The sequence below is a fragment of the Eschrichtius robustus genome, chromosome 3 (assembly GCF_028021215.1).
Source record: "Eschrichtius robustus isolate mEscRob2 chromosome 3, mEscRob2.pri, whole genome shotgun sequence".
Lineage (NCBI taxonomy): Eukaryota > Metazoa > Chordata > Mammalia > Artiodactyla > Eschrichtiidae > Eschrichtius > Eschrichtius robustus.
This window is the reverse complement of record NC_090826.1, coordinates 66,418,641-66,445,168: the sequence shown is the minus strand read 5'-3', so window position 1 is coordinate 66,445,168 and position 26,528 is coordinate 66,418,641. Positions and strand designations below refer to the sequence as shown.

At 39.6% G+C, this 26,528-nt stretch overlaps 1 protein-coding gene across 3 annotated transcripts in view; it reads right to left on the bottom strand.

The window, feature by feature from the left end:
- The window catches only part of ST6GALNAC3 (ST6 N-acetylgalactosaminide alpha-2,6-sialyltransferase 3), a 550,540-nt gene extending 524,654 nt beyond the window's left edge, over positions 1-25,886 (bottom strand). For all 3 annotated transcript variants that reach the window (XM_068538027.1, XM_068538029.1, XM_068538028.1), the window contains exon 1: positions 25,760-25,886. In XM_068538027.1, the coding sequence (XP_068394128.1) occupies positions 25,760-25,777 (18 nt within the window). In that variant the 5' untranslated portion in view covers positions 25,778-25,886. The remainder of the gene's footprint in view (positions 1-25,759) is intronic.
- Positions 25,887-26,528: the final 642 nt, after the last annotated feature.

The following is a 26,528-nucleotide window of genomic DNA, read 5'->3' as shown; positions in this document are numbered from 1 at the left end:
TGTAAATTGATACAGCCACTATGGAGAACAGTATGGAGGTTCCTTAAAAAACTAAAAATAGAATTAAAATATGACCCAGCAATCCCACTACTGGGCATATACCCAGAGAAAACCATAATTCAAAAAGAGCCATGTACCACAATGTTCACTGCAGCACTATTTACAATAGCCAGGTCATGGAAGCAACCTAAATGCCCATCGACAGATGAATGGATAAAGAAGATGTGGTACATATATACAATGGAATATTACTCAGCCATAAAAAGGAACGAAATTGGGTCATTTGTAGAGACGTGGATGGATCTAGAAACTGTCATACAGCGTGAAATAAGTCAGAAAGAGGAAAAACAAATATCGTATATTAACGCATATATGTGGAATCTAGAAAAATGGTACAGATGAACGGTTTGCAGGGCAGAAATAGAGACACAGGTATAGAGAACAAACGTATGGACACCATGAGGGGAAAGTGGTGGAGGGGGGGTGGGGTGTGATGAATTGGGAGATTGGGATTGACATATATACACTAATACGTATAAAATGGATAACTAATAAGAACCTGCTGTATAAAAAAATAAAATTTTTTTAAAAAAAGAATGCATACTAAAATCTCTAATGTAACCATTAAAATAATAATAAAAGAATGTGAAAATTCCATGTTAACAGAGAGAAAACGTGGAATGGTAAACAAACAAATAAACTCAATCCAAAAGAAGGGAAGAAAAATAGGAACATGGAACAAGCAGGACTAAAAGAAAGCACTTAATATAATAATAATTTTCAACCCAACTATGTGCATGATTACATTAAAAGTAAGTGAACTAAATGCTCCAGTTAACAGACAAAAGTAGTCAAATCCAATAATATGCTATATATATAAGAAGCACATTTAAACATATGGATATAGAAACGTGGGAACTAAAAAGATTTTTTTTAAAGATATGCTAGGCAAACACTAACCAAAAGAAAGCTCATGTGGCTTTATTAATATCAAACAAAGTAGAACTTATGGCAAAAATTCTTATTTGGTGTATGGGGAGTCAATTTGTAATGTCAAAAGGTTCAATTCATCAGGAAGATATAACAACTCCAAATTTCAAATTTCTTTAACATTGTTCCAAATATGTAAAGGCAAAACTGACAGAAGTACAAGAAGAAAAAGACAAATCTACAATCATAGCATGGGATGTGAACACACATCTCAGAAACCTATACAACAAATAAGACAAAACAAACTGGTGAAGATATAGAAAATCTGAAGAACATAAACAGTAAACTTGGCCAAATAAACGTATAGAACCTTGTATCCATCAACCACAGAATACACATTTGAAAGTGCATAGCAAACATGGGCCATATGCTATGAAACCAAACAAGTCTCAACACATTTAAAGTACTGAAGTCAGAGTACGTTCTTTGCTGACAATGCAATGAAGCTAAAAATCAGTAACAAAATAATGGCTAGAAAATCCACAGTAGAAATTAGAAAATACTCTTATCTGAATGATAATAAAATGATTTCATACAAAATTGTAGGATGCAATAAAAATAATGCTTAAAGTGAAATTTATTATTTAAATATGTATATTACAATTGATTAAAGCTGAGAATCAGTGAATAAAGCAAAGCACCCCATTTCAAGAAATCATTTTTAAAAATCAGCAAACATAAAGTAGAAGAAAATGGAAAAAGATAAGAGTAGAAATGAGTAAAGAAAAAACAACAATACAACAAAAAGGATCAACCCAGGGAAATATTAAAAAAGATTAATAAAATTGATAAAACCTTGGAATGATTGATTAGGAAAATACCAATGTCAGAAATTTTTAAAGGGGACATCTCTACAGATCATACAGAGGTTAAATATATAAGAAGAAGATATTTTGAACAAATTTATGCCAAGAATCTTGAAAATTTAGATGAAAGGGGCAAATTCCAGAAAACTTTACCTCTCCAAAACTCCCACAAAATGAAATAGGAAATCTGAAGTCTTAAACTATTAAATAATTATAATGTATAATTTAAAACTTTACCACAAAGAGAACACCAGATCTTGAAAGCTTCACCAAGTAATTCTACCAGAAATTTAAAGAAGAAACAATGCTGATCATACACAAACATCTCCAGAGAACAGAAAAAGAGAAAACATTTTCTAACTCACTTTAAGCATAAGTTTAATAACCAAAGCCTGAGATGGACTTTGTGAGAAAGAAAAATTTGAAGTCTATCTCACTCATTCATGAACAGAGGTAAAAAGCCTAAAAAAACATTAGCTAACCAAACATAGCAATATACAAAAAAGATTAATCCATCTTGATCCAATTAGGCTTATTCCAGAAACACATGGTTGTTTAACATTTTTTTTAAATGTCATTCACCACATTAACAGAATTAAGGAGGAAATACATATGATTTTAATACATGTAAGAATGCTTAAATAAAATTCAACATCCACTGATGATTAAAACTCTTAGCAAAATAGAAATAGGAGGAAAATTCCTTAAAACTATATCTTTTTTAAAAAAGACTACTGCAAAACCAACACATATTGATGAAATTTTGAAAGCTTTCTCTTTAAAATCAACATCTTGGTTCTAGCCAGTACAATCAGGTAAGAAAATGATATAAAAGATAAAATAATTAAAAAGAAGAAATAAAAGTGTCATTTTTAGCAGATGATAGTACTATGGATGCAGAAATCAAAAAAATCTAGATAAATGGCAATAAGTGTGTTTAGCAAGATTGCTGGATAAAAAAAAATCAATATACAAACATGAATTGCATGTTTATATACCAGCTCTAAACAAAATGAAATTTTTTCATAATAACATCAAAAATACTCAAGAATATCTAAAAATAAGTGCCTAAGAATAATTCTTTAAAAGATGTGAAAGGTCTCTATGTAGAAAACAATAGAATATTATTGAGAGAATTTAAAGACAATAATACTTGAAGCTATATACCATATTCATAGGTTGGAAAATCCAATTTGTAAAAACGTCAGTTCTTCCCAAACAGGTCTACATAGAGTTAATGAAGGTTGAAAAAAGAATGTTTTATGCTTTACTAAAGCATAGGATACAAATACATCATTTGTATACATCATATCAAATACATGCATTTTTAGAGTACGGTTTGATGACCTCTATAATCACCACACCAATCAGTACCCCCATGTCCCGTGCAGTTCATTCCCCCCACCAATCTCCTCTACTCTCTACTCCAGTCAAACACTGATTTGATATTTATCACTACAGAGTAGTTGTGGTTGTTATAAAACTTCTTATAAATGGAGTTGCACAGTATGTCCTCTTTTGTGTCTGGCTTCTTTTGCTCAGCGCACTGTTTTTGAGATGCACCCATGTTGTTGGGTATATCAGTAGCTCCCTCCTTTTCAATGCTTGGTAGTTTTACAATGTACAAACATATTGGTTCTTTCTAGCTTTGAGCAATTATGAATAAAGTGCTATAAATATTCATTTACAACCCTTTCGTGGACATATATTTTCATTTCTCTAGGATAAACACCTAGGAGTGAAATTTCTGAGGATTCAATGCAGTCTGAAAAACCACAAATAAAATTCCTTAGTTTTTGTGGAATTTGATGAGCTAATTCTAAAATTCAAAAGGATATATAAAGGGTTAGACTTAGTCTTAAAATAACAACAGGTAGAAGTGCTGGCTCTATCAGAAATAAAGACATTATAAAACTTATTATAAAAACACTACAGTGCGGTGTTGCTGTAAAAATAGTCAAGCAAATCTATGGGATTTAACAAAAAGGCCCAGAAATAGATCCAAACACATATGAACACTTGGTGTATGACCAAGGTGCCCCCGCTGGGTGTGAATGGACGGACACTCTTTTTAATGAGTGGTGCCAGGAAAACTGAGTACCAAATTGGGGGAAGGGCGATGGATACTTTATTTCACATCAAACAGAAATAAAAAATTTGAAATGGTTTTTAAATCTAAATTTGAAGGGGAAAATAATACAGTTTCTGAAAGTTAATATACTAAAATATTTTCAAGAAATCTGGGTAATCAAAGACTTCTTAAGAAGAGATTTTAAAAAATCATTAACTATAAATAGGAGTAATAAACTGGGCTGTATTAAAATTGTTTTGTTTATCAAAACACACCAGTAAAAGAATAAGGCAAACCAAAAAGTGGGAGAAGATCTCTGTAACACATGTAATTGGAAAATATATAATATATTAATGTACAGAATATATATAAAGAATTTCTACCAAATAAAAAAGGAAAAAGACAGGTAACCCAATTTTTTTTTAATGGGAAAAAGACTGGAATAGGCAGTTCACATAAGGGGAAATTCAAATAGCTAATAAACAGGTGAAAAAAGGCTTAACCTTATTCTTATCAGGGAAATGCAAATTAAGATCGCAAAGAGATACCGCTAAACACCTACCAAACGGCAAAAATTAAAAGTCTGACAATACCAACTGTTGTCAAGGATATGGAGCAACAGGAACTCTGGTACACTTCTAGTGGGAGAGTAATTTGAAACAATCACTTTGGAAAACAGTTTGGTATTATCTACTTCCAGGAAAAACTGTGAAAGACTTTGAACAGGGGAAAAAAAAGTACTGAGTGTCCAGGCTAGTGCCCCTTCTATGTTATCCTGCCTTTCATTGTCTTTGAGCTATTCTACAACTACTTAAGTTGTAGAAACTACTAATAATACAAATGCTTCTTATCCATATAAATGTAAATGAATTGTGTCTGGTAGAATGCAATGAATGGATGATTGCACCGCATCTACTCAAATTCATTTCAGCGTCCCTTGTTGCCTACGTATGTGTGGGTCTTTCAATACTCCTTTGAACTAGTTGTAACATCTTACTGGTTTTCTCATTAATTGATGCGTCAAAAGAAATCTCTGACACATGTTCATTTTATATTTGTATCAGAGTAATGATTTTACTTTTTTTAAAAAGTATTGTTTAATGCCACTAAGGCTGAATATACATTTATCCTATGCCCCAACAATTCCAACCGACAGAAATACCTGCATCTGTGCTCCAAGAGACATGTGCAAGAATGTTCATAACACCATTATTTATAATAGCTAAAAACTGGAAGCACCCCAAATATCCATCCATGGCCAAATGGGTAAAGAAACTGTAGTATATTCGAATAAAATGTAGCAAGTGAATGAATAACAGCTACACAGCACAAGAGGGAAGAACCTCAGATACAAAATGCTGGGAAAAAAGAAGCCAAACAAAAAACAATATTTTACTTTATGACTCCAGGTATATGAAATTCAAAACAGATACAAAACTAAACCACAGTGTTTAGAAATATATGTTTAGGTGACAAAACTTCTAGTAATAATTTCTTTGCTTTTCTTTATAAAGTCAAGACAGTGATCTCCTTGGGAGTGAGAGGAGGTAATAGGAGGGGTGCTTCTGGAACCTCAGTGTCAGTAACAATCATGAACATGTCGAATGAAAAAAATGCACAACGTAAAAGTTGAGCATTATGTTTTATTCAGCGGACTTTCTGAGGACTTATGTCCAGGAGACAGCTCTCAGGTAGCTCTGAGGGACAGCTCTTAGGAGGTGAGGGAGGAGCCAGGATATAGAGGAGTTTTGAAGCAAAAACCAGGCAGTCAGAACATCAAAAGACTACTGTTAATTAAAGAAAACCAGACATCTCAAGTTAATGATTTGAGCGCTTTTCTATGTATAGGAAGATGAAAAAGTCTGGGCTCATTGAAATCATTCCTTTGATATGTACCACAGCTCTCGGGGGCCAGTATGCTGTGTTTTCCATCCTGAGTCTCCTCAGAATGTGCTGTTGGGGGATGGCTGCAGTGACTGATGGCTTGATGGTGGGCATCCTGTTTCCATCCTTGAGTTCCCCCTGGGCTCACCGTCGGGGGCAGCTGTAATGTGATGGCTTGTTGACTGCAACTTCCTTTGTTTACTGAGATGGCAGGCAACATTTTTCATTCACAAACATTCACTTTATGATAAATCATTAGGCTATTTAATTGTTTTATGCACTTTTCTTAATGTGCATTATCTTTCACAAGAAAGAAAACATTAAAAAAAAAAAAAGACTTCAGGGAGTGAAAAACCCAATAACCAATTATAGGCAAAAACTATAGTAGTCACTGTATTGTCCAACAAGCAAATTTTCCACATTAATATTCCAAGTCATTAAAGAAGTAGCCTTCAGAGACTATTTTCTAATCCCCCAAAGCAGTAAAATGAATGCAATAAGCTGCTGAATGACAGGAAGCCTAACAGACCAGTGCCAGGACTGGGTTTTTTTTTTTTTTTTCTTAAGAGGCTTTGCCAGGTTCACAAACTGAGTATATTTAGCCAGAAGTTAAAGTTTAAGCTTTATCCTGCTTCTCTGAAAACAGAAAATTAGCTGCTATTCAAAAGAAATTAACAGCTGCATCTACCTCATTTCAAGGGAAATTGTTTCTTTCCATCTCCCCATAACTTGATACACGTCTGCATGTGTCAGGTGGCGGTGACGGTCCCTTTGTCATCAGCATAGGTGAATGTTTCCTAGGTAACCAAGCCCTCTCCCAGCAGTGCCAGCTCCTTCAATCTGTCTGGGCTGAGTTCACCAGGCTGAGTTGGCACTATCCCCGCTCGTGAGGGGATGAAAATTTAGAAAATTCAACCAACCACCCTTGGCTGTTCATGTTTTGATTCATTTGTCAGAGTGTTGGAAGGGCATGTCTGAGGGCACTATGACAAAGTCTGCTCCACATTTACAAGACATCCAATTTCATTCCACCTTGAGGGGAGAAAACGACTGGAGATGAGGGAAGGAGGGGACAACTGAGAGAAGAGGAAAGAAAGTATATAAAACACCTCTGACACCCGTGCCCTACTCTTCCAACACTCAACACCAGAATACTAACTCCTTTCTTTTCAGGAATAAAAATAATAATAGTTACTATTTATTGAACACCTACTATGTGTCAAGCACTTTACATCAAATATCTCATTTAATCTTCTTCACATTAGTCCTTACAAGTAGGCAGCTTTGTCTTCATTTTCCAGGAGGAAACGGTAGCTCAGAGAGGTTAAGTGATGTGTCCAAGATCACACCTAGTGAGAAGTCTGACCCACTGCCTGGAGGAAACTGTTATTCGTCCCCACAGCCCATTAGGGCAATGATTCACCCAGTCTTTGTAAAAGGCAGCTAATTAACCACAGTCCACCTCTAGAACTCCAGAACTCCCCTGCTTTGAAATGATATATAAAGTTGCCATGAATGTTACCCCCCAAAAAAGTAAAGTAGTAAATAAAATCTCTTACACTAGGGAAAAATTACACAATAAACTTTATCTATACAAAGTATACAGTCTTACTTCATACTGTTCCTGCCAACAGTCAGTGAGGCAGATATGATTTAGATTATAGACAGGGACACAAAGGTTCAGAACGTTAGCTGCCTGCTCCCAGATCCCAGGGCTGTAAATGGTAGAGTGAGGACCTAACTGACCTGAGTCCCCAGTCATTTCACGTCGTGAGTGTGCACACACATCACTCAAACAGGTACACATGTTACCAGGGACTACGTGGATATTTATAATTTATGGAGAAGCCCTCAGTAAATGTTGGCTGTTATCATTATCATCCCTAATACCTCGGGTAGAAATCCACACTCCTTAACGTAGCATACAAAGTTCATTAGTATTTGGTCCCCACCTACCTCTCCAACACCATCTCCAACACTTCAGCCAGAACCAGATATTCGCAGTTCACCCTGACCATTTTCTCCCTCATCTCCACGCTTTTGTTCTTGCTGTTCCCTCTGTCTAGAATGCTCTCTCGCTTCTCCACCTGGATAATTCCCCTGATCTTCCTAGACTCCTCTTCACTTTGTCAGCGGCTGCTTTCCTGGGGCTCCTGTGGCCGATGCCTGCCTCTGTCAGAGCCCTAGGTGCCCTGTGGTGACTACACTGTGTCACGCTTTTTTCCATCATCGAGCTCCAGGGTCTTGCTGGCCTCTACCTCTTCACAGAAAGTGCTCAGGAAATGCTGAAAGGGAACGCAGGCAGTCTCAGGTTCTAGGCATAGACCACAGAGGGACAGTTTTTTTACCAAAGTGATAGAAACCCTCTTCTGTCTTTCTCTATTTCCCTTTACAGCAATCCACGAAAGGCTAAAAACCAGCTTCTCATAAAACAGTCCATAAAACTGTATGTGGTAATTAAGTGTCACTAGTCCCCAGAGCACCGCATGCAGATAAGCAGTCTGAGGGACTGCCTTCCTTTCACATACATTGGGGCTTTCTTTTTCTTTTCTTTCCCTCCCCCCAGGAGAGTTGCGCAAAACAAAAATGTTACAATGATTCCATGTTACTCCTATTTATTTTTAGGCTATGACTTTTCACTATGGCAAGGATGTGCAATTCTTGTCATATCTTCAAAATCTTCCCTACTGCTCTTCTACAAACCTAATGGGGAAATTGTACGTATCAGACACTCGGCCCAACAAAGCTCAAATTGAAAGGATTGAACCGAGATGAATCAAACCACCTGCCTCTAAAGACAGACCCAAAGAAAAACAAGGTGGAGGAGGGACCTTGCTTTAAGAATATGAGATATGGGGCTTCCCTGGTGGCGCAGTGGTTGAGAATCTGCCTGCCAATGCAGGGGACACGGGTTCGAGCCCTGGTCTGGGAAGATCCCACATGCCGCGGAGCAACTGGACCCGTGAGCCACAATTGCTGAGCCTGCGCGTCTGGAGCCCGTGCTCCGCAACAAGAGAGGCCGCGATAGTGAGAGGCCTGCGCACCGCGATGAAGAGTGGCCTCCGCTTGACGCAACTAGAGAAAGCCCTCGCACAGAAACAAAGACCCAACACAGCCAAAAATAAATAAATAAATAAATAAACTTCAATCTCTTTAAAAAAAAAAAGAATATGAGCTATGGGAAACCAGGGAATGTGAATGGAATCGTGTAAGCTTAAGGCCAGGCAGTCTGGGGTTGAAAGCCAACTCTGCCACTGACCACTGGGTGACCTTGGACAGCTCACCTAGGCAGGACCAGCTACATAATTTGCAGGACCCTGTGCAAAATTAAAATGTGGAGCCCCTTGTTCAAGATTATGAAGAATTTTTAGACAGCAACTGCAGAACATTAAATCAAGTGTGGCCCTTCTGAGCATGGGGTTGTGTGATCATACATGTCACATGCCATGAAGCTGTCCCTTCATCTAGCCTCCATGTATCTCAGTTTACTCCTCCGTAAAACTGACAAAATAATAGCACCCATCTTGCAGAGCTGTTGTGAGCATCAAATTAGAAACTCCCATATAATGTAAGAAAAAAAGTGCTTATAAGACAACCTGTTACATATCAAAAAATATTAGCTTTTGTCAATTGTTACTTTTTTGAAAGTCAAGTTAAAAACAGTATAACTAGGGCATTAATATTCAATTACAAAACAATTCTTTACCAAGGGATTAACCACAAGGTCCTTTAAATAGCAAAAATTTCTTTATTTAACTATGATTCAGTTTACAAAAGACTGATGCCTGCAATATTTACTAAAAAAAAAAAAAAAAATCTATTAGGCAAAACAAAGTATCTCTAAAAATAGAAGTGAACCCAAGACAGAAAGATGGGCTTCAGACAAAATGGCTTGAGAGACATTTTTATGTACAGTCTATAGGAAAGGAGATCTCCCTCTGTTCCTACCTACCATTCTGACCTGTCTATAGGACAACATTATGTCTAGAACAGGGCTGGGGTGAAGAGCAAGGGTTTTGGAGTCAGAACTGCATTGGACTCCCTGACCCTAGATCCACTAACTCTTGGACCTCAAGCACTTAATTTCTCTAAGCCCACATTTCCTCATTAACAATACAAATTTACAGGGAGATTACAAAACAGAGTCACAGGGGTGTTGAAGCTTTAACTGATAAATATACATACGTGGTGCTTAGCTTGAGGTCTGGAGCTCAGTACTCCTATATAAACAGGTGCCTCAAGGGCAGTAATATGAAACCACACTCTAAGTCAGGTCCAGGAAACAGCAGGCATTTAATGCGCAATGGGCCAGAAGTACCTCACCCATCCAAAATTACAGTTTAATATTACAAGCACTACCTGTTCATCCATATCAAAAAGAACCTAAACTGTGCATTCAATGATCTAAGGGCTCAAAAGACTACTTCTAAACTTAGGATTCCCCAGGCTAAATGAAAATTTCAACACCTGTAGTAGTAGCTTCATTTGCCAACAATATTTTACATTTATTAGTACTTTCAAATGGATTGACGTATTTGCTTATCCAAATTGTAAAGATTTTACAGATGACACACTCTCATTAAAGCATGGACACACAAACTTGGGCCAGTACAAGACCCCAGCCCAGCTCCTTGACTTCAAGGAACATGTATCTTAAATGTGACTGACTGTACCACACCCAGGGAGAGAAATGACACTGCCAAGTTTTATCTTACAGCCTTCTAGGAGAAATTCTGGCTGTGTAATCATTAAGGCCACCATATTTAGAACAAGTAATGTCCAAATATGTGAATAATGCTGCAATGAACATGGAGGTACAAGTATCTTTTCGAGTTAGTATTTTCATTTCCTACGGATAAATACCCAGAAATGGATTGCTGGATCATATGGCAGCTCTATTTTTAATTTTTTGAGGAACCGCCATACTGTTTTCCACAGTGACTATACCACCAAGAGTGCACAAGGGTTCCTTTTTTTCCACATCCTCACCAACACTTGTGATTTCTTATCTTATCTTATCTAACAGCCATTCTAACAGGTATAGGTGTGAGGTGATTATCTCATTACTGTTTTGATTTATATTTCCCTGATGATTAGTGATGTTGAGCACCTTTTCATGTACCTGTTGGCCATCTATATGTCTTCTTTGGAAAAATGTCTATTCAGATCCTCTGCCTATTTTTTAATTGGATTGTTTGTTTTTGTTTGTTTGTTTTGCTATCAAGTTATATGAGTTCTTTATATATTTTGTATATTAACCAATCAGACATATGATTTGCAAATATTTTCTCCCAGAATATAACCGGTTAGGTAATGATAGATAAAACACCAAGCTCTGCTATAAACCAGCAGACTTACATCTTTGGCACATTTTCGTTTCCAGCATTCTATTTGAAATTCTGCCTGTGCAATCACTGTAGCAAAATCATAATTGGGACAAGTAATTTCCAAATACCAACGACAATGACCAGAGTTAATCCAAGGACTCCAAGTACTCTAAAATAAGACAACGGAATATTCCCTCTGACCCAATATCTCCACCACATTTAATGATCTGTTTAAATCCCATTAGTGTTTCCTCATTTCTAAAGGATAAAGTCCATACTACTTTGTAGGACCTACATGGTCCTTCACGATCTGACTCCAACTATATAATCTCCTCCGGCTCCCAAAACGAACTCAGTGACAGTTACCCGCAACTTTTCACTGTTCCCCAAAATGACCTGTTCCTTCATGCCACCCTATCTTTGTACCTACTATTCTTTTTGCCTGAAATTAATTAATTAAATCATTCATTCGTTTGTTGACTATACTATGCTAGAAGCTAGATACACAGTGATAAGCAAAATAACCATGATTTCTGCCCTTTTAGTCTTCTGACTGACAGGCAAACAAACAAATAAGCATGTATTCATACATTAAGAAAGTGTTATGCACACAACAAACAGGGAAGCATAATAGGGAATATCAAGAAGAGTTCTATCTCATTGGTATAAATCAGCAAAGGCCTGTCCAAGGCAGTAAACTTTAATTTGGGACATGAAGGGTAGGAAGAAATAGCCTCAAAAAGAACCTGGGGGCAAAGTATGGCAGGCAGGGGAATAGCAGCCCAAAGGCTCTGAAGCAGGAAGGAACTTGGCATGGTCCAGAACTGGATGGAATGAAAATAAGCAGGGGACCAAGATGCAGGAGATGATTTCTCAAAAATAAGCAGGAGCAAGGTCATGAGCACCGTGAGCCTTAGAAAGGAGATAAGATTTTATCCAAAGTGAAATGGAAAGCCACCAAAAGGTCTAGATAAGGAAACTGACATGACCTGATTTACTCTTTAAAAGAGCACTTTGGCTTCCCCATGGAGTTATTCTGGGGTACAGGTGAAGAAGGGGAGAACAGGGAGATCAGTCAAGAGGGAAAACTGCCTGGCATTCCCCACCCAGTCAGAATGACTGTCTTATGCTCAATTACAAATTCCACCTCCGCAAGGAAACTAATTCCACCAGGTCTGACTTGACCTGGTGGGTCTTCTAAATGTATCTGATTCAAAAATCTTCAAAGGCATTAAAAAAAAACCCAGAAAACTCAACAAATTTATTTTTTAATTCAGTTTATCTCATCAAAAATCAAGCAATTTATTTTTTAATCTCCACAAGCTCCTTTGAAGTGGGTTGACTTGATACTGGAATGGATTTCAATAGTCCTAAGTGATTCTCTACACTAGGAGGTAGAACGCCAAAGTGGGGGGGGAGGGGGGATTTGTGGCCTTGTGCAAGGTTGTTACAGATACAGACCCCGGAGCCAAAGTGCCTGCGTTCCAGTCTCACTACTGCCAAAAATGGTTTGGTGACCTTATCTAACCACTCTGTGCCTTGGTTTCCTTATCTGAAAAATGGGCATTAAATGAATCAATAAGTGTAAAGTGTTGAGAATAGTGCCTGGCCCTTACTGCATATAGTAAATGCTAGCTAATAACAATAACTGTAAAGTAATATGGTCAGACAAATTTTCCACTCACTAGCCCAAGGACCTTGGGCAAAGAACTAAAGTTTTCTGCAAGCCTCAGTGTTTCCTCCCAGGTAAAATAGATATGATAATAATAGTATTTTTCTAATAGGATTGTTGACTGTTAAAGGAAGTCATGTATATGCCTTAAATACAGTACCTACAATAAAGTGCTCAAAAAGTTTACTGATATTATTTTGTCATTAAGTTATTAAATTATTGTGGGCAAGTTTCAAATAGGTTTGCCCATGTATGACTATAGGAATATTTTCTTTGGCCAAACTCCTGGATTCAAATCCTACCCCCTCCTTTAATAGTGGTACAACCTTGGGGAGGTTACATAGCCTCTCTAAGTAACCTCTCCAAGCTTCAATTTCCTCATCTATATGGGAATGTATAATCGTACCTATTTTATGAGGTACTTGTCAGGATTAAATGAGCTAATACAAAACTATGAAGCCCCGACACAGTAGCTGCAAGTACTCAATAAATGTAAGCTACTGTTACAATTACTATTATTCATACAGACCCTAATTTCCCTTCAAAAGGAATTAAAATCTTCAGCTTCTATTTTATCTCCATTCCCTTTACCATCCGCTCACCCATAGTACTTGGCTTCTCTCTAAATGCTTGATAATAAACCTCCCAAAGGTAAGAGGGAAAAAAGGTCAAACACAGACCTACACAAATCTGGAAAAATATATAGTGAATTTCAATTGTTCCAATACAGAAATCTAGAGTGGCATTTGGTTTGGACGTCATTTCTTTAAGTAAGATTTTAGTATCAGGGGTCCAGGATGGGTGAGAAAAAAACAAACCCTAATTTACCAGCAAGTTAGAAGTCACATGCAGAAATCTTGGCTCAGTTCAGGCAATCAAGCAGGCTACTAGGGTTAAACAGCATGGCAGAATTAAATAAACATTAAACCAGCCAAGGAACAAATAATTAAGTGACATAAACCAGGGTAGGAGAGAAAGATTCTCTTACTCCCAACTGAAAGAATGTAAAGAAAAATAAATAAGAAAACAGGCGTAAGGTGTCATTGGTTCAGTTATCTGCTGCTGCTGGGGAATGAATTTTCTCCGAGAACTAAGTGAGAAAGAAAGGAAGACATGGTTGAGAAGGTCAGCAATAAAAGAGCGACTAATAGTAAAGTCAGCCTCTAGGCCATGGCAAAGGTGTGTGGGGTGACAACCATGGGCTGTCAGGAACGCCACACCACTGATTTTACACCAGGAGTAGAAGAGACTCACATTTCCCAGAGAAGAATTATTCCTATTGGAATGGCTTCTATCACGGGACTCTGCAAGACAGCTTTACCTGCTTGGCAACAGAGTTCTATAAGGCTTCCCTTGTACAGGGCTGAGAGGACGGTTCTTCAGACATAGTCAGCTGAACCTGGTTCTGCTGTCCGTGGGTTCTGCTGTCTTCAGGTTCTGCTGTCCGTGGGTCAAAAATATTCAAAAACACTCAAATTCCAGAAAGCTCCCAAAAGCAAAACTTGAATTTGCCTTGTGCTGGCAACTATTTACATTAAATTTACATTGTATTAATTATTATAAGTAATCTAAAGATGATTTAAGGCATATGGAAGGATGTGCATAGTCATATGCAAATACTATGCCATTTTATATAAGGGACTTGAGCATTAGATTTTACCTGTGGGGTGCTGGAACCAATCCCCGGCGGACATGTGGATACCTGGATACCAAGGGACAACTGTACTAGCTAATGATCTCTATAACACCTGTACTGGAGAGGGGCTAGGAGGCCAAAGATGAAAGGGGGGAAATAAGAAAAATGGGTTCCACCATAAACAAAGGCACATAAATGGAGATCCAGGAGAAAGCAAAACTTTAGAGATTTATTTTCTTTTTTATGCCAATATGAGCCTATAAGAAGAGATTAAATCAGCAGTTTCCAATGCTTTTTGTTACTTATTAAAATCCCAAACTAGGCTATGAATCAACATTAAAAAAAAAAAATAGCTATCATCTTTCACCAGGCTTCATTTTCCCCATTCCTAACCCTTAAATAATGACTTTTAAAATATGACACTAAATCAATAATTAAGATAGTGAACTCTAGCACTAACGCATTAACTTCCACGACCAAAGCCAGTACAATCTGACTACAGAAGCTGTTTCCTGCACCCCCAGGGCTCCTTGTTAGCCAGCAGAGAAACAGGGGGCACAGAGTGAGAAAGGATTTGACATACAATCAGCAGGAAACAAATTCCTGGTTCATAAATCATCATAAACTGATTTTGAAACTGATTTGAAAGAAACAGAGTTTCTAGACACGCAAGAGGGACGCCACCAGTGACGGGTTCATTTCAGACCCAGCCCCTTGCTGCCAGGCACAGAGGCACGTGCATTTCAACAGTCATGGTGGCCTGAGTCCCATAGCATCAGAAAGCTCGGGGTTTAATGAGAACAATGGGGGCAGAAATCAAACGATTACAATGCTTAAAAAGGTAATTAGAATGCACTTGACTTAAATTTCTAGTTAGTTTTGGTTGGGGAATACATGGGTTTGAAGCCTTCCATAACTCAGCAGCTTTTTATTGAGCAGGATGTAGTACGGTAGGGCTACTTGAAGTGTGGTTGGTCCACAGATGGGCATCAACAGCATCACCTGGGGGCTTGTTAGAAATGCAAATTCTTGGACCCCAGCCCAGACCTATGGAATCATAAACTCTGGAAGTGGGGCTTAGCAATCTCTGGTGTAACAAGCCCTTCAGGGGGTCCTGGTGCAGTTCAAGTTGAGCAGCATTGTGGTCAGCTTATCTGTGAGAAGCAACAGACTTAGCGATCAAGCTTTGGAGTCTGATTCCAGTCCCACTATGTGACTTTGGGGAGTTACTTATCCTCTCTAGGCTTCAGTCTCCTCTTCCACATGGAGTGCTTGGCTCCATACCCACTAAATATCCCTGACATTCATGACATGGGGCCCCAGGTGTGAGTACCCTCACCGTCCCTGACCCTGGCTCTTACAGTCTACGGTAAGAACTTAACAGTTCAGCACAGGGGTTAACACACTTTATCTGTAAAGAGGAAGACAGTAAATATTTAAGGCTTTGCAAGCCATACAGGCTACATGTCAACTTCTCAACTCTGTCATTACAGCAAGAAAGCACACAAAGACACTAAGAAATGAATAAACATGGCTGTATTCCAGTAAAACTTTATTTAGGGATATCGATATTGGAACTTCATACATTTTCACGTCATTAAATCTTCTTCTTTTGATTTTTTTCAACCATTTTAGAATGCAAAACCCATTCTTAACTAGCACACTATATATATATAACAGGCAACAGGCCGGATTTGGTCCAAGGGCTATTATTTGCGGACCTTGGTCTAGTGTTCTTGGATATTGTTAAGCAATATGAACCAGTTTCCTCATCTGACAGATGAAAGTAATAATACCCATCCTGCAATCTTGTTGTGGGATAATAAATATCCGTAAAATATCTGGCAGGCTACCTGCCAGAGAGAAGGCACTCGGCGAAGGGTACCTGCTGTCATTATTACAATGAAATGTTCGTCACACGAAAAAATGCTAACCCTGATTCAGGAAGACTAGGTGGGGCCGGGCAGGAGTACAACGCAGAAGGACAGGCAAGCAAGACAGAGCTGCAGGTTTACAAACCGATGTGCTCTAAGCACCATTGGACATACGTCTATTAGCATATTGCTGACTTTATAGACACAAATAAACAGTCAAAAAATAAGCAAACTGTAGAAAGGAACTCCAATCACCTCACTTGACTTGCAAGAAGACATGTGGTTTATTCTGGATGTCTAAATTGCTGCCATATGTGTACCTCCCTCCTAGAGCAAAGGAACTATACAAATAAAAGTGTATAAAGTCTGTCTCTGATCTCAAAGCCTCCAGGAGTTCACACGACCACACTGAGACCAAAGCAGCACTCTCTTGGGAGAATTCACAGCTGCTCAACATCTGGGGGGCCAATCAGGCTCAGGATATGGAAAAGCTTAGGACTCCATTTCAGATGAAATCTCAAGGGTTCATCAAAGGCTCAAATGTGTATCCCTGGGTCTGGCACTCATTACTTGCCCTTCATTTGTTTTTTCTTTGGGTGCCAAGAGTCTGACGAACTCAGGTGTCCTCCCCTTTTGATCCCTACCCCGTAGGCAATCCTTTCCCCCAGGTCCCCGTACACTGTTCTCATTGCCTCTAAGTTTAGCAGTCTCTCCTGGTGCTAAGGATGACTACCTGCATGAACACGATGTCCTGTACAGTAGCCACTGTCCACATTTGGCTGTCGAGCCCTTGACACATGGCTGGTGTGACTGAGGAACCACATTTTTTATTTCATTTTATTTTCTTTCATTTACATTTAAAACCTGATACTCGATACAACGCTTGGAAAACTTTTAAGCATCTCTGGAGCAACTCAGACATGTGAATCTACTTTTTTCAACTGTACATTTTATAAAATCTAAATAGAGATCAAGTATTTGTGATGAAAATTTAGCATCCGAATTAAAATATGCTGTAATGGCAAAATATATACAGAATTTTGAAGACTCATGAAAAAAGCATATAAATAGCTCATTCATAAGTTGATATTGATTACATATTGACACGAAAATGTTTTGGATATATTGTGTTAAATAAAATATATTATTAAGTAAATTCTGCCTACTTCTTTTTGCTTTCGTTTTTTTTTTTTTTGCTTTCTTTTTAATGTGGCTCTTAGAAATGTAGAATTACCTAAGTGGCCCGCATTATATTTCTCCTGGACTGCACTGTTACAGAGCATTAAATAAAGTTATTATTGTCATTACTCAAACTCATTACAAAGCTGGAATCTGACTCAGAGTCTGTGTAGCTCTGACCTCTGCAAGCCACAGTCCTCTTCCTGCCCACACCGTAGAGAACAGCCCTTCTTTCCTGGTTACCATTTTCCCTGACTGGTAAGGCAAGCCCTTCACAGAGAGAGACTTTCACATCTCTTTCTTTAGTCAGGCACACTGTTGGGGCCAAGAATACCAAACAACAATACCAGGAATCGTAGCCCTGCTCTCCACAGGTGGGTATTCCACTTGTCCCAAGGAGGAGAATTGTCCCAGGACAGTCGCTTGCTCATTCCAATCCTTAAAATCTAAGATGAGCTCCACATGCACATTTTAATCGCACGTTATGACTCATTCCCAATGCAGGACATACACGTTTTACTTCCAATTCCCTCGTGACCATGATCTTCTCAGAGCAAGATGCAAATAGAGTTTTCATAACTGACCAAAGTTTTTATTTCGTGTCTGGTAAATGCACAGCTAAGAAATTCCCTAGGAAACACAATAGCCTTTGAAATTAGAGAGAAATCCCTTCCAGAAAAGGCTTTTACATGCAAGAGTTTTCAAACCTCAATAAATACTAAGATATGATTGAATGAATGTGGGCGCACATTTCTATTTATATTTACTATGTATATGTAGAGACACACACATTTTTTTACACAAACACTAGAATGACTTAAGTACAGGACCTCTCTTTTCCTGGCCTGTGAGCATCTCTTTAGGAGTTAACTTTCCCCCAGTCTCCCATGTACCAGAAGTTGTGAGTCTCCACCCCTCCACATCACACAGGAAATGAGAGACAGGCCTGGAGATATGGGGTGTGGGCAAAAGGCTCTCTGAAAATGTTACCTACCCCAAGGTTGCTGTTTATTGAAGTCCCTGGATGCCCTAGGCCAAGATCTTTGATTTAGTGACTTGAAATCAAGTTAAAATCAGAAGCAGGGCCTACTCTTAATTCTTGAGTTGAGGAAGAAAGAAAACAACGGTGAAAGCACAGATAATCTCTTCACCGCATTTGAGCTATTTTCTTTACCTTCCTGCTGACATACCTTGACAAAGCTGCTAACAAGGAAAGGAATTAACCAATTTGGAGTTTAGCTCCTCTCCCTTTCCAGGCTCTGGTGGAAGTGCTAATTGGCAGTAAAACGCATAAAAGGTGTACATCAGACTGGCCAGGGACCAACAGGATCTGGATAATCCATAAATTGAACAATGACCCTTTTAATAACCAGGACCTAACTGCAGCTTTCTGTAATGGGATCCTGGTAACACTTGTAAATCTACTCTGTTCAATTAGAAAAATGCCTTTCTCCACTTTTCCCGGAATCCAGGAAATAGAGAACTCATCCAATTCCCAACCCTCAGGCATAAGCATGTGTTAAATTCTCACAAACAGCTGAATATGTTCCTCCTGGGGAGGAGATATCATAACTTTCCCCAGTCATCTGCTGGAAAGCTTAATGGGTTCCCTCTGCTTGCCTCAAATCTAAACTTTTTTTCTCCCACCAGTCCCCAAGATAGGTTTCCTTGATTCAAGCTGTTATCTAATTACTAATGATACCAATAATAGTTTTGCCACATGTGTACGGCGCATTCTGCTTTACAAAGTGCATTCACGAACTTTATCTCTTCTGGATTCCAACACCACCCCAGGGGGCATGCTGGCTGGGAAGCCTGAAGCTTATATAATCTGTGGGTCTTTTTAAGAAAATGAATATAAATTATAAATACAAACATGCCAGAACCTCTTCCCAGAGCCTTGAAGGGGCCCTGAAGCTTAGCCTAAGGGTAAATCTAACTCTATCACTCCTCTCCTTCACTCCCACCTTCAAAGGGACATGGGGGTTTCTCAACAAAGAGGGCTGTGGTCATGTGACTTGCCCAGGATCAAAAGGCTGTTAGTGTTAGAGGCAGACTTAGAACCTTCTTATTTCCCCAGTCTCTGTGGCCCCTCTATATCCTCTAGTTCCTCTGTCACAAAGGAAACTCTGAGGAAGGAACAAATAAAAATAACACAGCTAAAAGAGAGCTCCATCAGGAGATTGTTAGGAAGCTGTCTAGACTCAAAAGATGGTGAAATAAACTCAAAGCCCCTATAAACATTCACTGAATTGGCACTGAAGGTAAAATACATACTACAACACTACCCAGAGCCTGGGTCAACCCCACCTTCACCACTTGCTAATCATAGGACCTGGGGCAAGTTAGTTAGCTTCTCGGAACCTCAGTATCTTCATTTGTAATAAAAGTTTACATGAGATGATACATGTAAAGCACTCAGCCCAGGACCCAGCCTGAACACACTAGGTGTTCAATAAAGAACAACTGTTATTGCTGCTGTTGTTCTCAATTCATCCAAAAAGCAAAGCTTTTACACAAGCAACTCATTCCCCAAAGTGTGCTAATGGAATTTGCAAAAGCATCTGCTCAGTCACAATAAGCCTAAAAATTAGGCAGGGCAGCTACTGAGACTTCAGCATTCTTTGGGCAGCAGAAAGAAATGTCATAGCAGATTTATTAAACAAAGTGCCTTGTCTATTCTACTTGCTGGGGTTATCGTAGAGTTTCAGGTTTGCAATCTGTGTACCTGTGAAGTTTCTGTGGCTTTCCAGTCTCAGTGAAGCCATATTTTTTTCCAATCCTTTGAAACCTCATAGTTTGAGAACCACAAATTGTGGTGTGGATGCTGAGGTTTGTTGTTTGTTTTTCGCTTTTGCTTTTTTTGTTTCTATTAACCCAGGGAACCAAAATGATCATGACAAAAGATAAGTCACTCCTATACTTTTCTTCTTTCTTCTTTCCAGTCCAGGTCTCTTTTCTCCCTCCCTCTAGATTTCAAATTGGCTCCAGATTTTACGAGAAGCCCTAACAGATCTAAAAGAAACAAACTGAGAAGGAACTTAAGGAGAAAACTAATTGATAAACTCTAATCTGCTTGCTTATGCTACAGTGAAAACTCCACGCACGTTTAAGAAGAATTAGGCTGCTCCTAGAGGAGACCAGGTTAGACTGTTGTCTATAAGTAGCATCTCAAAAAAAATTAAATCATTTATACATTCAACATTTAGGAAACACTTTACTGTGAGTCAGACTAGTTGCTATGGATATCAAGTTGAATAAGACAAGGCCTTTTCTGCCCCCAAGATTCAATTAGGTAACTACCAACACCGCCACTACTCATATACTCACTAGGTATACCTTTTTTCTCATTGAGTCTGTAATCTTACTTAGGGCAAGAACAGTATTCATTTACATATGCTTAGTAAACACTAGCTGATCGACCTGCTAAAGGCCCCTGTGCTATATGAGTTCATAGTAAAACAAGAGAGTTGAGCTAATTTACAGTACAGGATAATACTTGCTGCTACAGAGACAAGAACCAAACCATGGAGCCACAGAGGAAGCCTGAGGCAGGGGAAGACTTGACCACAGATGTGATGCTGAAACAGGAGTTGAAAGATAAGCTGAGCTCTCAGTGGAGGAAAAGTGATAGCAGAGGGAATTTCCTGCAGAGAAAACAGCATGTACAATTACAACTAATAGCTAATAATTATCAAGGACTTATTATGTGTCAGGTTCTGTTCTGTAGAAATTAGCTCATTTATTCCTCATAGCCTTAAGAAGTAGGCACTATTTTTGCTCCCATTTCACAGATGAGGAAACTGAGGCTTAGAGATTTCACTGCTGGAACAGATTGGTCTGACATCAAAGACCAGGCTCTCAATCCCTGTGCTATACTACAAAGGCACAGAGCCACGAAAGGAGGTCCTATATCTGCAGACTTTGAATTCATTTAGATAAGTGTCTAGCTCATGAGGAAGGGAGTAGTAGGTGGTGAAGCCAGATATGTGGGCAGGGGCCAGATTCTGAAGGAACTTGAATGCCAAGCTAAATAGCTGGGTTTACCCTGCAGGGCCTGGGGAGCCAAGACAAGCATTTAAGCCTACAAATGGCTTGATCAGCACTGCACTTCTGCACAATAATCTGAGAGTGATGTGGAAGATGCGCAAGATTATGAGGCGCCTGAAGGAAAGGAGGCTATTTCAAAAGACAGACCAAATACTAGGTTCTGGACAAGGCAGAGGTGATAGGGATAGAGAATAATGGGCAGATTTGAGAGATTTCCTGAGACAGAATTGATGCAGTATGGTGAAGGATTAGGTCTGGGGCAGTGGGGGAAAAGTAAATGAGAAGACACCAAGCCCGTAACTTGATATCAACATTCATCAAATTTCCCATCAATCAAGACCAATGTAGGGACTTCCCTGGTGGTCCAGTGGTTAAGACTCCGTGCTTCCACTGCAGGGGCACGGGTTTGACCCCTGGTCCAGGAACTAAGGTCCCTCATGCCTTGTGGCACAGACAAAAAAGAAAAAAAAAAAAGGATAAATGTCATACGAGGACAGGTGACTGGTAGAGAAGATAACAGTAGCTTAGACATGCACCTACTGTGTTATTGTCTAACTGCTTCAAGTTCCTAAGTATCATCAACCTGGCAAAACCATAATCTTCTCCAAGGCAGAAATAAGTGTCTGTGTCCACATGTTCACTCAATTTCCATTTCAGTACTGAAAAAAAAACCTTAATACAACTCACTAAATATGTGTTAAATATCAAATGTATATGTGATACTGTTCTCAAAAAAGTACCTGCTGACCAAAGGAAGAAATCATAAAAGAAAATACAAACAGCTTTTATTACATAAAATACTAAAGTATCTGTAATTTATAAGAGAAGAAAAACAAATGACTTCTATAAATTTAAGCTTTATTTCACTAATAACCAAATAAATACAAATTAAATATCTTTCTTGTCTACCAAATTTCAAAGACTTTTAAAACACCCCATGGAAAGAGACTGTCCCTTGACTTGATTATTCACAATGGCACAGCTCCCCAGGAGAGCTGCCTAACCAGGAGCATGGCAAGAAATGAACCTACTAAGACTTGAGGTGTTTTTTTCTGCAGTAAACTAGCCTATCCTAACTAATGTGCAGATATTCCCATTTAACCCCTAGAATAACCCATTGAGGAATGCATGATCATCTCCATTTTAGAAACTGAGGCAGTGAAATCAAGAAACTTGCTTATGGTTACACAATTAGTAAGTGGTGGAGCCATAATTAAAATCCACATATTTCTGGCTTCAAAGCCCATGCAACGTGGAGTAAGTATGTATTCCACAATTAAAGGATTACCGAGGTAATCATTATTCTGTTATGAGAACCAGCTCTACACATGGGCAGAATGGGCCCTTACCATGCACAATACCTTGAGGGGATATTCTGTATGCCCCAAAAGACCACCATTTGCTGCCATGGTACAGGCTCCTCTTCTTAGCTAGTCAAAGATTCCTATTTAGGGTCACTATTGTTTAGGCAATAATGATACTTTAATCAACCTCTTTGTATCTCGGGATAATACGATCTACCTCAAAAATCTGTTGAGAAGATTAGATTTTGCCCACAGAATAAAGTTGACCCTGACTCAAAAGTTATCCTTCTAAAACACAAGCTTCATCACAGTAAATCATATTCAGTCTTCAAAACACAGCTCCAGTATCATAAGTAGGAACCCTATCCTGATTATCCAATTAGAGGGTTCATTGCTTTCTCCCTCCATGCTTCTGTTATGCCTTCCACAGACCTATTATTCTTCACATTGTAACACATTCATTTACTTTTCTGTCCCCCTTACTATACTGTAAGCCAGTGGAGAATGGAGTCAATGGCTTATGCATCTTGTGATACCAACACCAATACGGCAGAAAATATTTCATTAAAAACAACAACAACAGTATATCATTTTACCCTCACAAAACCCTATCAGGCATTCTACAACTTGGGCAAACTGAGGTTGCAAGTTGCAGTGACTGTCTAAAATCATATGCAGGAAACCAAGCTTGCACTGAACCCAGGTCTCTGGACTCTCCACTCCACCATGCAGGGCCTTTCAAAGACAAGGGGGAAAGGCCCACCAGAGGCCATCAAGACCATCATTGCACAAAGGTACTTTGTTTCTCAAAGGTGGTAAGGACTCTGAATGGTATTAGGGCATCTTAGAAAGTCATCACCTGGGAAAGTACAGGGAACAGAGTTAAAATATAAAGAAGGTTGGCAGATCTGGGTCTAAGTCCAGGCTCACTCTGTCCTTAACCCTGTTCCCTTGGGCAAATCTCTTAAGCTCGGGAACCTCAGCTTCCTCATCTGTAAAATGCGGTTTTAAACAATGATACTCACCTTACAGGGTTTGATGTAAGACCAAGAGTTATATTATATGAAACAGGCTGAGGATATAGTAAAGATTAATTAAATTGTAGTTATTATTATATGTGAGGAAAAAATAGCATCTATTGAATGCCTGTGCCACAAAGTATTTTTCATATCTTATATTATTTCATCCCCACAGCAACCCTGTGGAGTATTACAACCCTGAGGTGCTATTACTTTAATCTTATATTGAGGAAACTGAGACTCAGAGACATTTAAGTAGCTTATCCAAGGTCACGCAGGTAGCACTTGGCAGAGCCTGCATTCAGACCAAGGTCTTTCTGAGTCCAAAGCCTTTGCTCTTTGCAGTTTACCTGTCTGCACCCCAGGCTAGTTTCAGCGGAGAAAAAATAAGGAGGAATCAGATATGCCCCAAATGTCTGAGGTCAGTGTGAGGGGCTGGAAACGGAAGGAATGGCTGGATCGGATTCATTTGTAGCTTGGGATGCATATTAAAAATGTTTGGAACATGTGCAAGATGAGGCAGGGGAGAAATCAAAAGGGAAGAAGACAGCCAACAGTAAATGTCACGCTCCTCAACTTCTCTTTCAGTTAATAACACAATAAATAGTAGAGATGACTCATCTTCATATTTCAGTCCTTGGGCTAGGAGTCTCCAAGGTAAAAATCCCATATTGTAATACCAAGGTATTATTTCCTCTTGATCTTGCTACCATTATGTCCCAGAAAATGTTCTGAAACCAAACAAAGGAAGTTCAGAAAAATCACAGGAAATACCTCATCTCCTTTACTCTAAGAAATGGAAACAAACTCTACTAGGTTAGTCTCTTATTTGCATCATTAACACCAAGGCATGTTGGAAGAGGATTCAGGTAACTAATACAGCAGTAGATGGCTTCAAATCATCCTACAGAAAAGTAAATGCTCTTTCACAATAGCACAACCAAAAAACTTGATTTCTGGTGTTTTCCTCTGTCACACACAGCTCTCCCAAACTCGGAACAAATAGGCCTTTGCATTCCCAGTCAAGGCCCAGGAAACTTTCAGGCTGTGAATGTTTTTGATTCATGCAGTCAGGTTAGGCACGAGTAGAAACAGTAGTCAGAAAAACAAACAAACAAACAAACTCCCTACGGAATAAAAAGTTCTCAAGTGAGGCACTCGTACCAAGTTCTCCCACCTGATGCCACAAGTCTGTGAACCCAGAAAGATGCTCAGTCCAGGCTAAGAACACACTTGGAGAAAGAAAACTCAACAAAGAAGGGGTGGCTGAGCGGACTCTGATAGGGAGTGAAATAATTTTGTCTGTTTATGAGCAAAAGGAAGGTTTGTCCGTTTAAATTTATAAGCAAAAGGAAGGCTTGAAATTCTCTACTAATAAATATACCCTCTTGTGAACTTTTCCGAAGTAGAACTAACAGCATATAGAGTTAGCAGATCTCACAGAAAACTCATTCCTAAGGGACTACCTGTAAACTCTGAAGTTTCTATCTTCATACGATCAAATGTTCGGTAGAGCTCCCTCTGCACACTCTCACCCCCATTCAAAGCGCTATACCCCTCAGCACCAATAACCCATGTCCAGCCTTTCCTTTTCTCTGCGTGGCCCCAGAAAGGCCTCAGGCAACAGAGCCGCGGGACTCGCGGGAGCACCCCTCCCCTCCCTGCCATCCCCATTATTCGGCACACAGCCCTGCTCTCCCCTGGAGCCAACAGTCTGCAGCTCCTTCAATGCAGGCGCGAGAAGCAGGAATGGTCGGAAGAGAAGCCGTGCCAGCTGCATGTTTCAGAATCTCCCTCCATATGCATTTGCCAAACGAACAAAAAGAAAATCAACGCCAGGAAAAGACAACTGAGATGAGGATGCCGTGGGACCGCGGCTGGCTCCACGCCTCTTAGCAGCAAGAGACTGCCCAACCACGCGTCCAAGCCATAGATGCGAGTCGTTACCTTCAGGATGCAGGCCATGGCGCTCCGCCGGCCCTCCTGCCACCGAGCAGCGGGGCGCCTGGGTCAGGGGCAGTCCAGGCGACAGGCTGGAGGCTGGTACCGCTGCAGGACCGCTCCAGCCCACATTCCCGCAGATCCAAATAAGGGGACCGCGGCGAGAGCTGCGCGGGCACAGGCCCCGCCCCCCGAGTCGTGGGCCCGCCCCCGGCCCCGTCCACTGGCTGGCGGCCCGCGGGGGCCCCGCCCCCCAGGTCACGTGCCGTCCCGGGCGCCGGCGGCTGCCCCTCGGTGCCTGCTACTTTTTCTTTTCTCTTTTTTTCTCTGTAAACGTTCTGTCGTTCATTGTATATAAAGTCGCTCAACAGCAGGCAGGGATCTGGGTCCCGCTGGGGAGAGAAAGTGGCCTTTTCTTCTCCTCGATTCGGTCTCCTCTAACAGATCAGCGAATTCCTAGCAGACACTTCACACTTTAATTCAGTGGATTTGGAATCACCCCTCCACAGGCTTTGGGTACATCAAAGGATTCTTCAAAAGTAGCAAACAAAATTCTCCCTGAGCTGTTTAAGAGCCTTCGCTCTGCTTAAAGACTCTGTGATGGCCTTACCTAAAAATAATTTGCCATTAAAAGGGAGCACAAATACCTATCTCCAAAAGATGCCGTGAGCCGTATACTGTGTATGATATATTTTGTTTGTAAGTACACACACACATATATGTATATGTGTGTGTATATAAAATGCATTGCTCTTTCCTGCTTTAAGCTTATGTG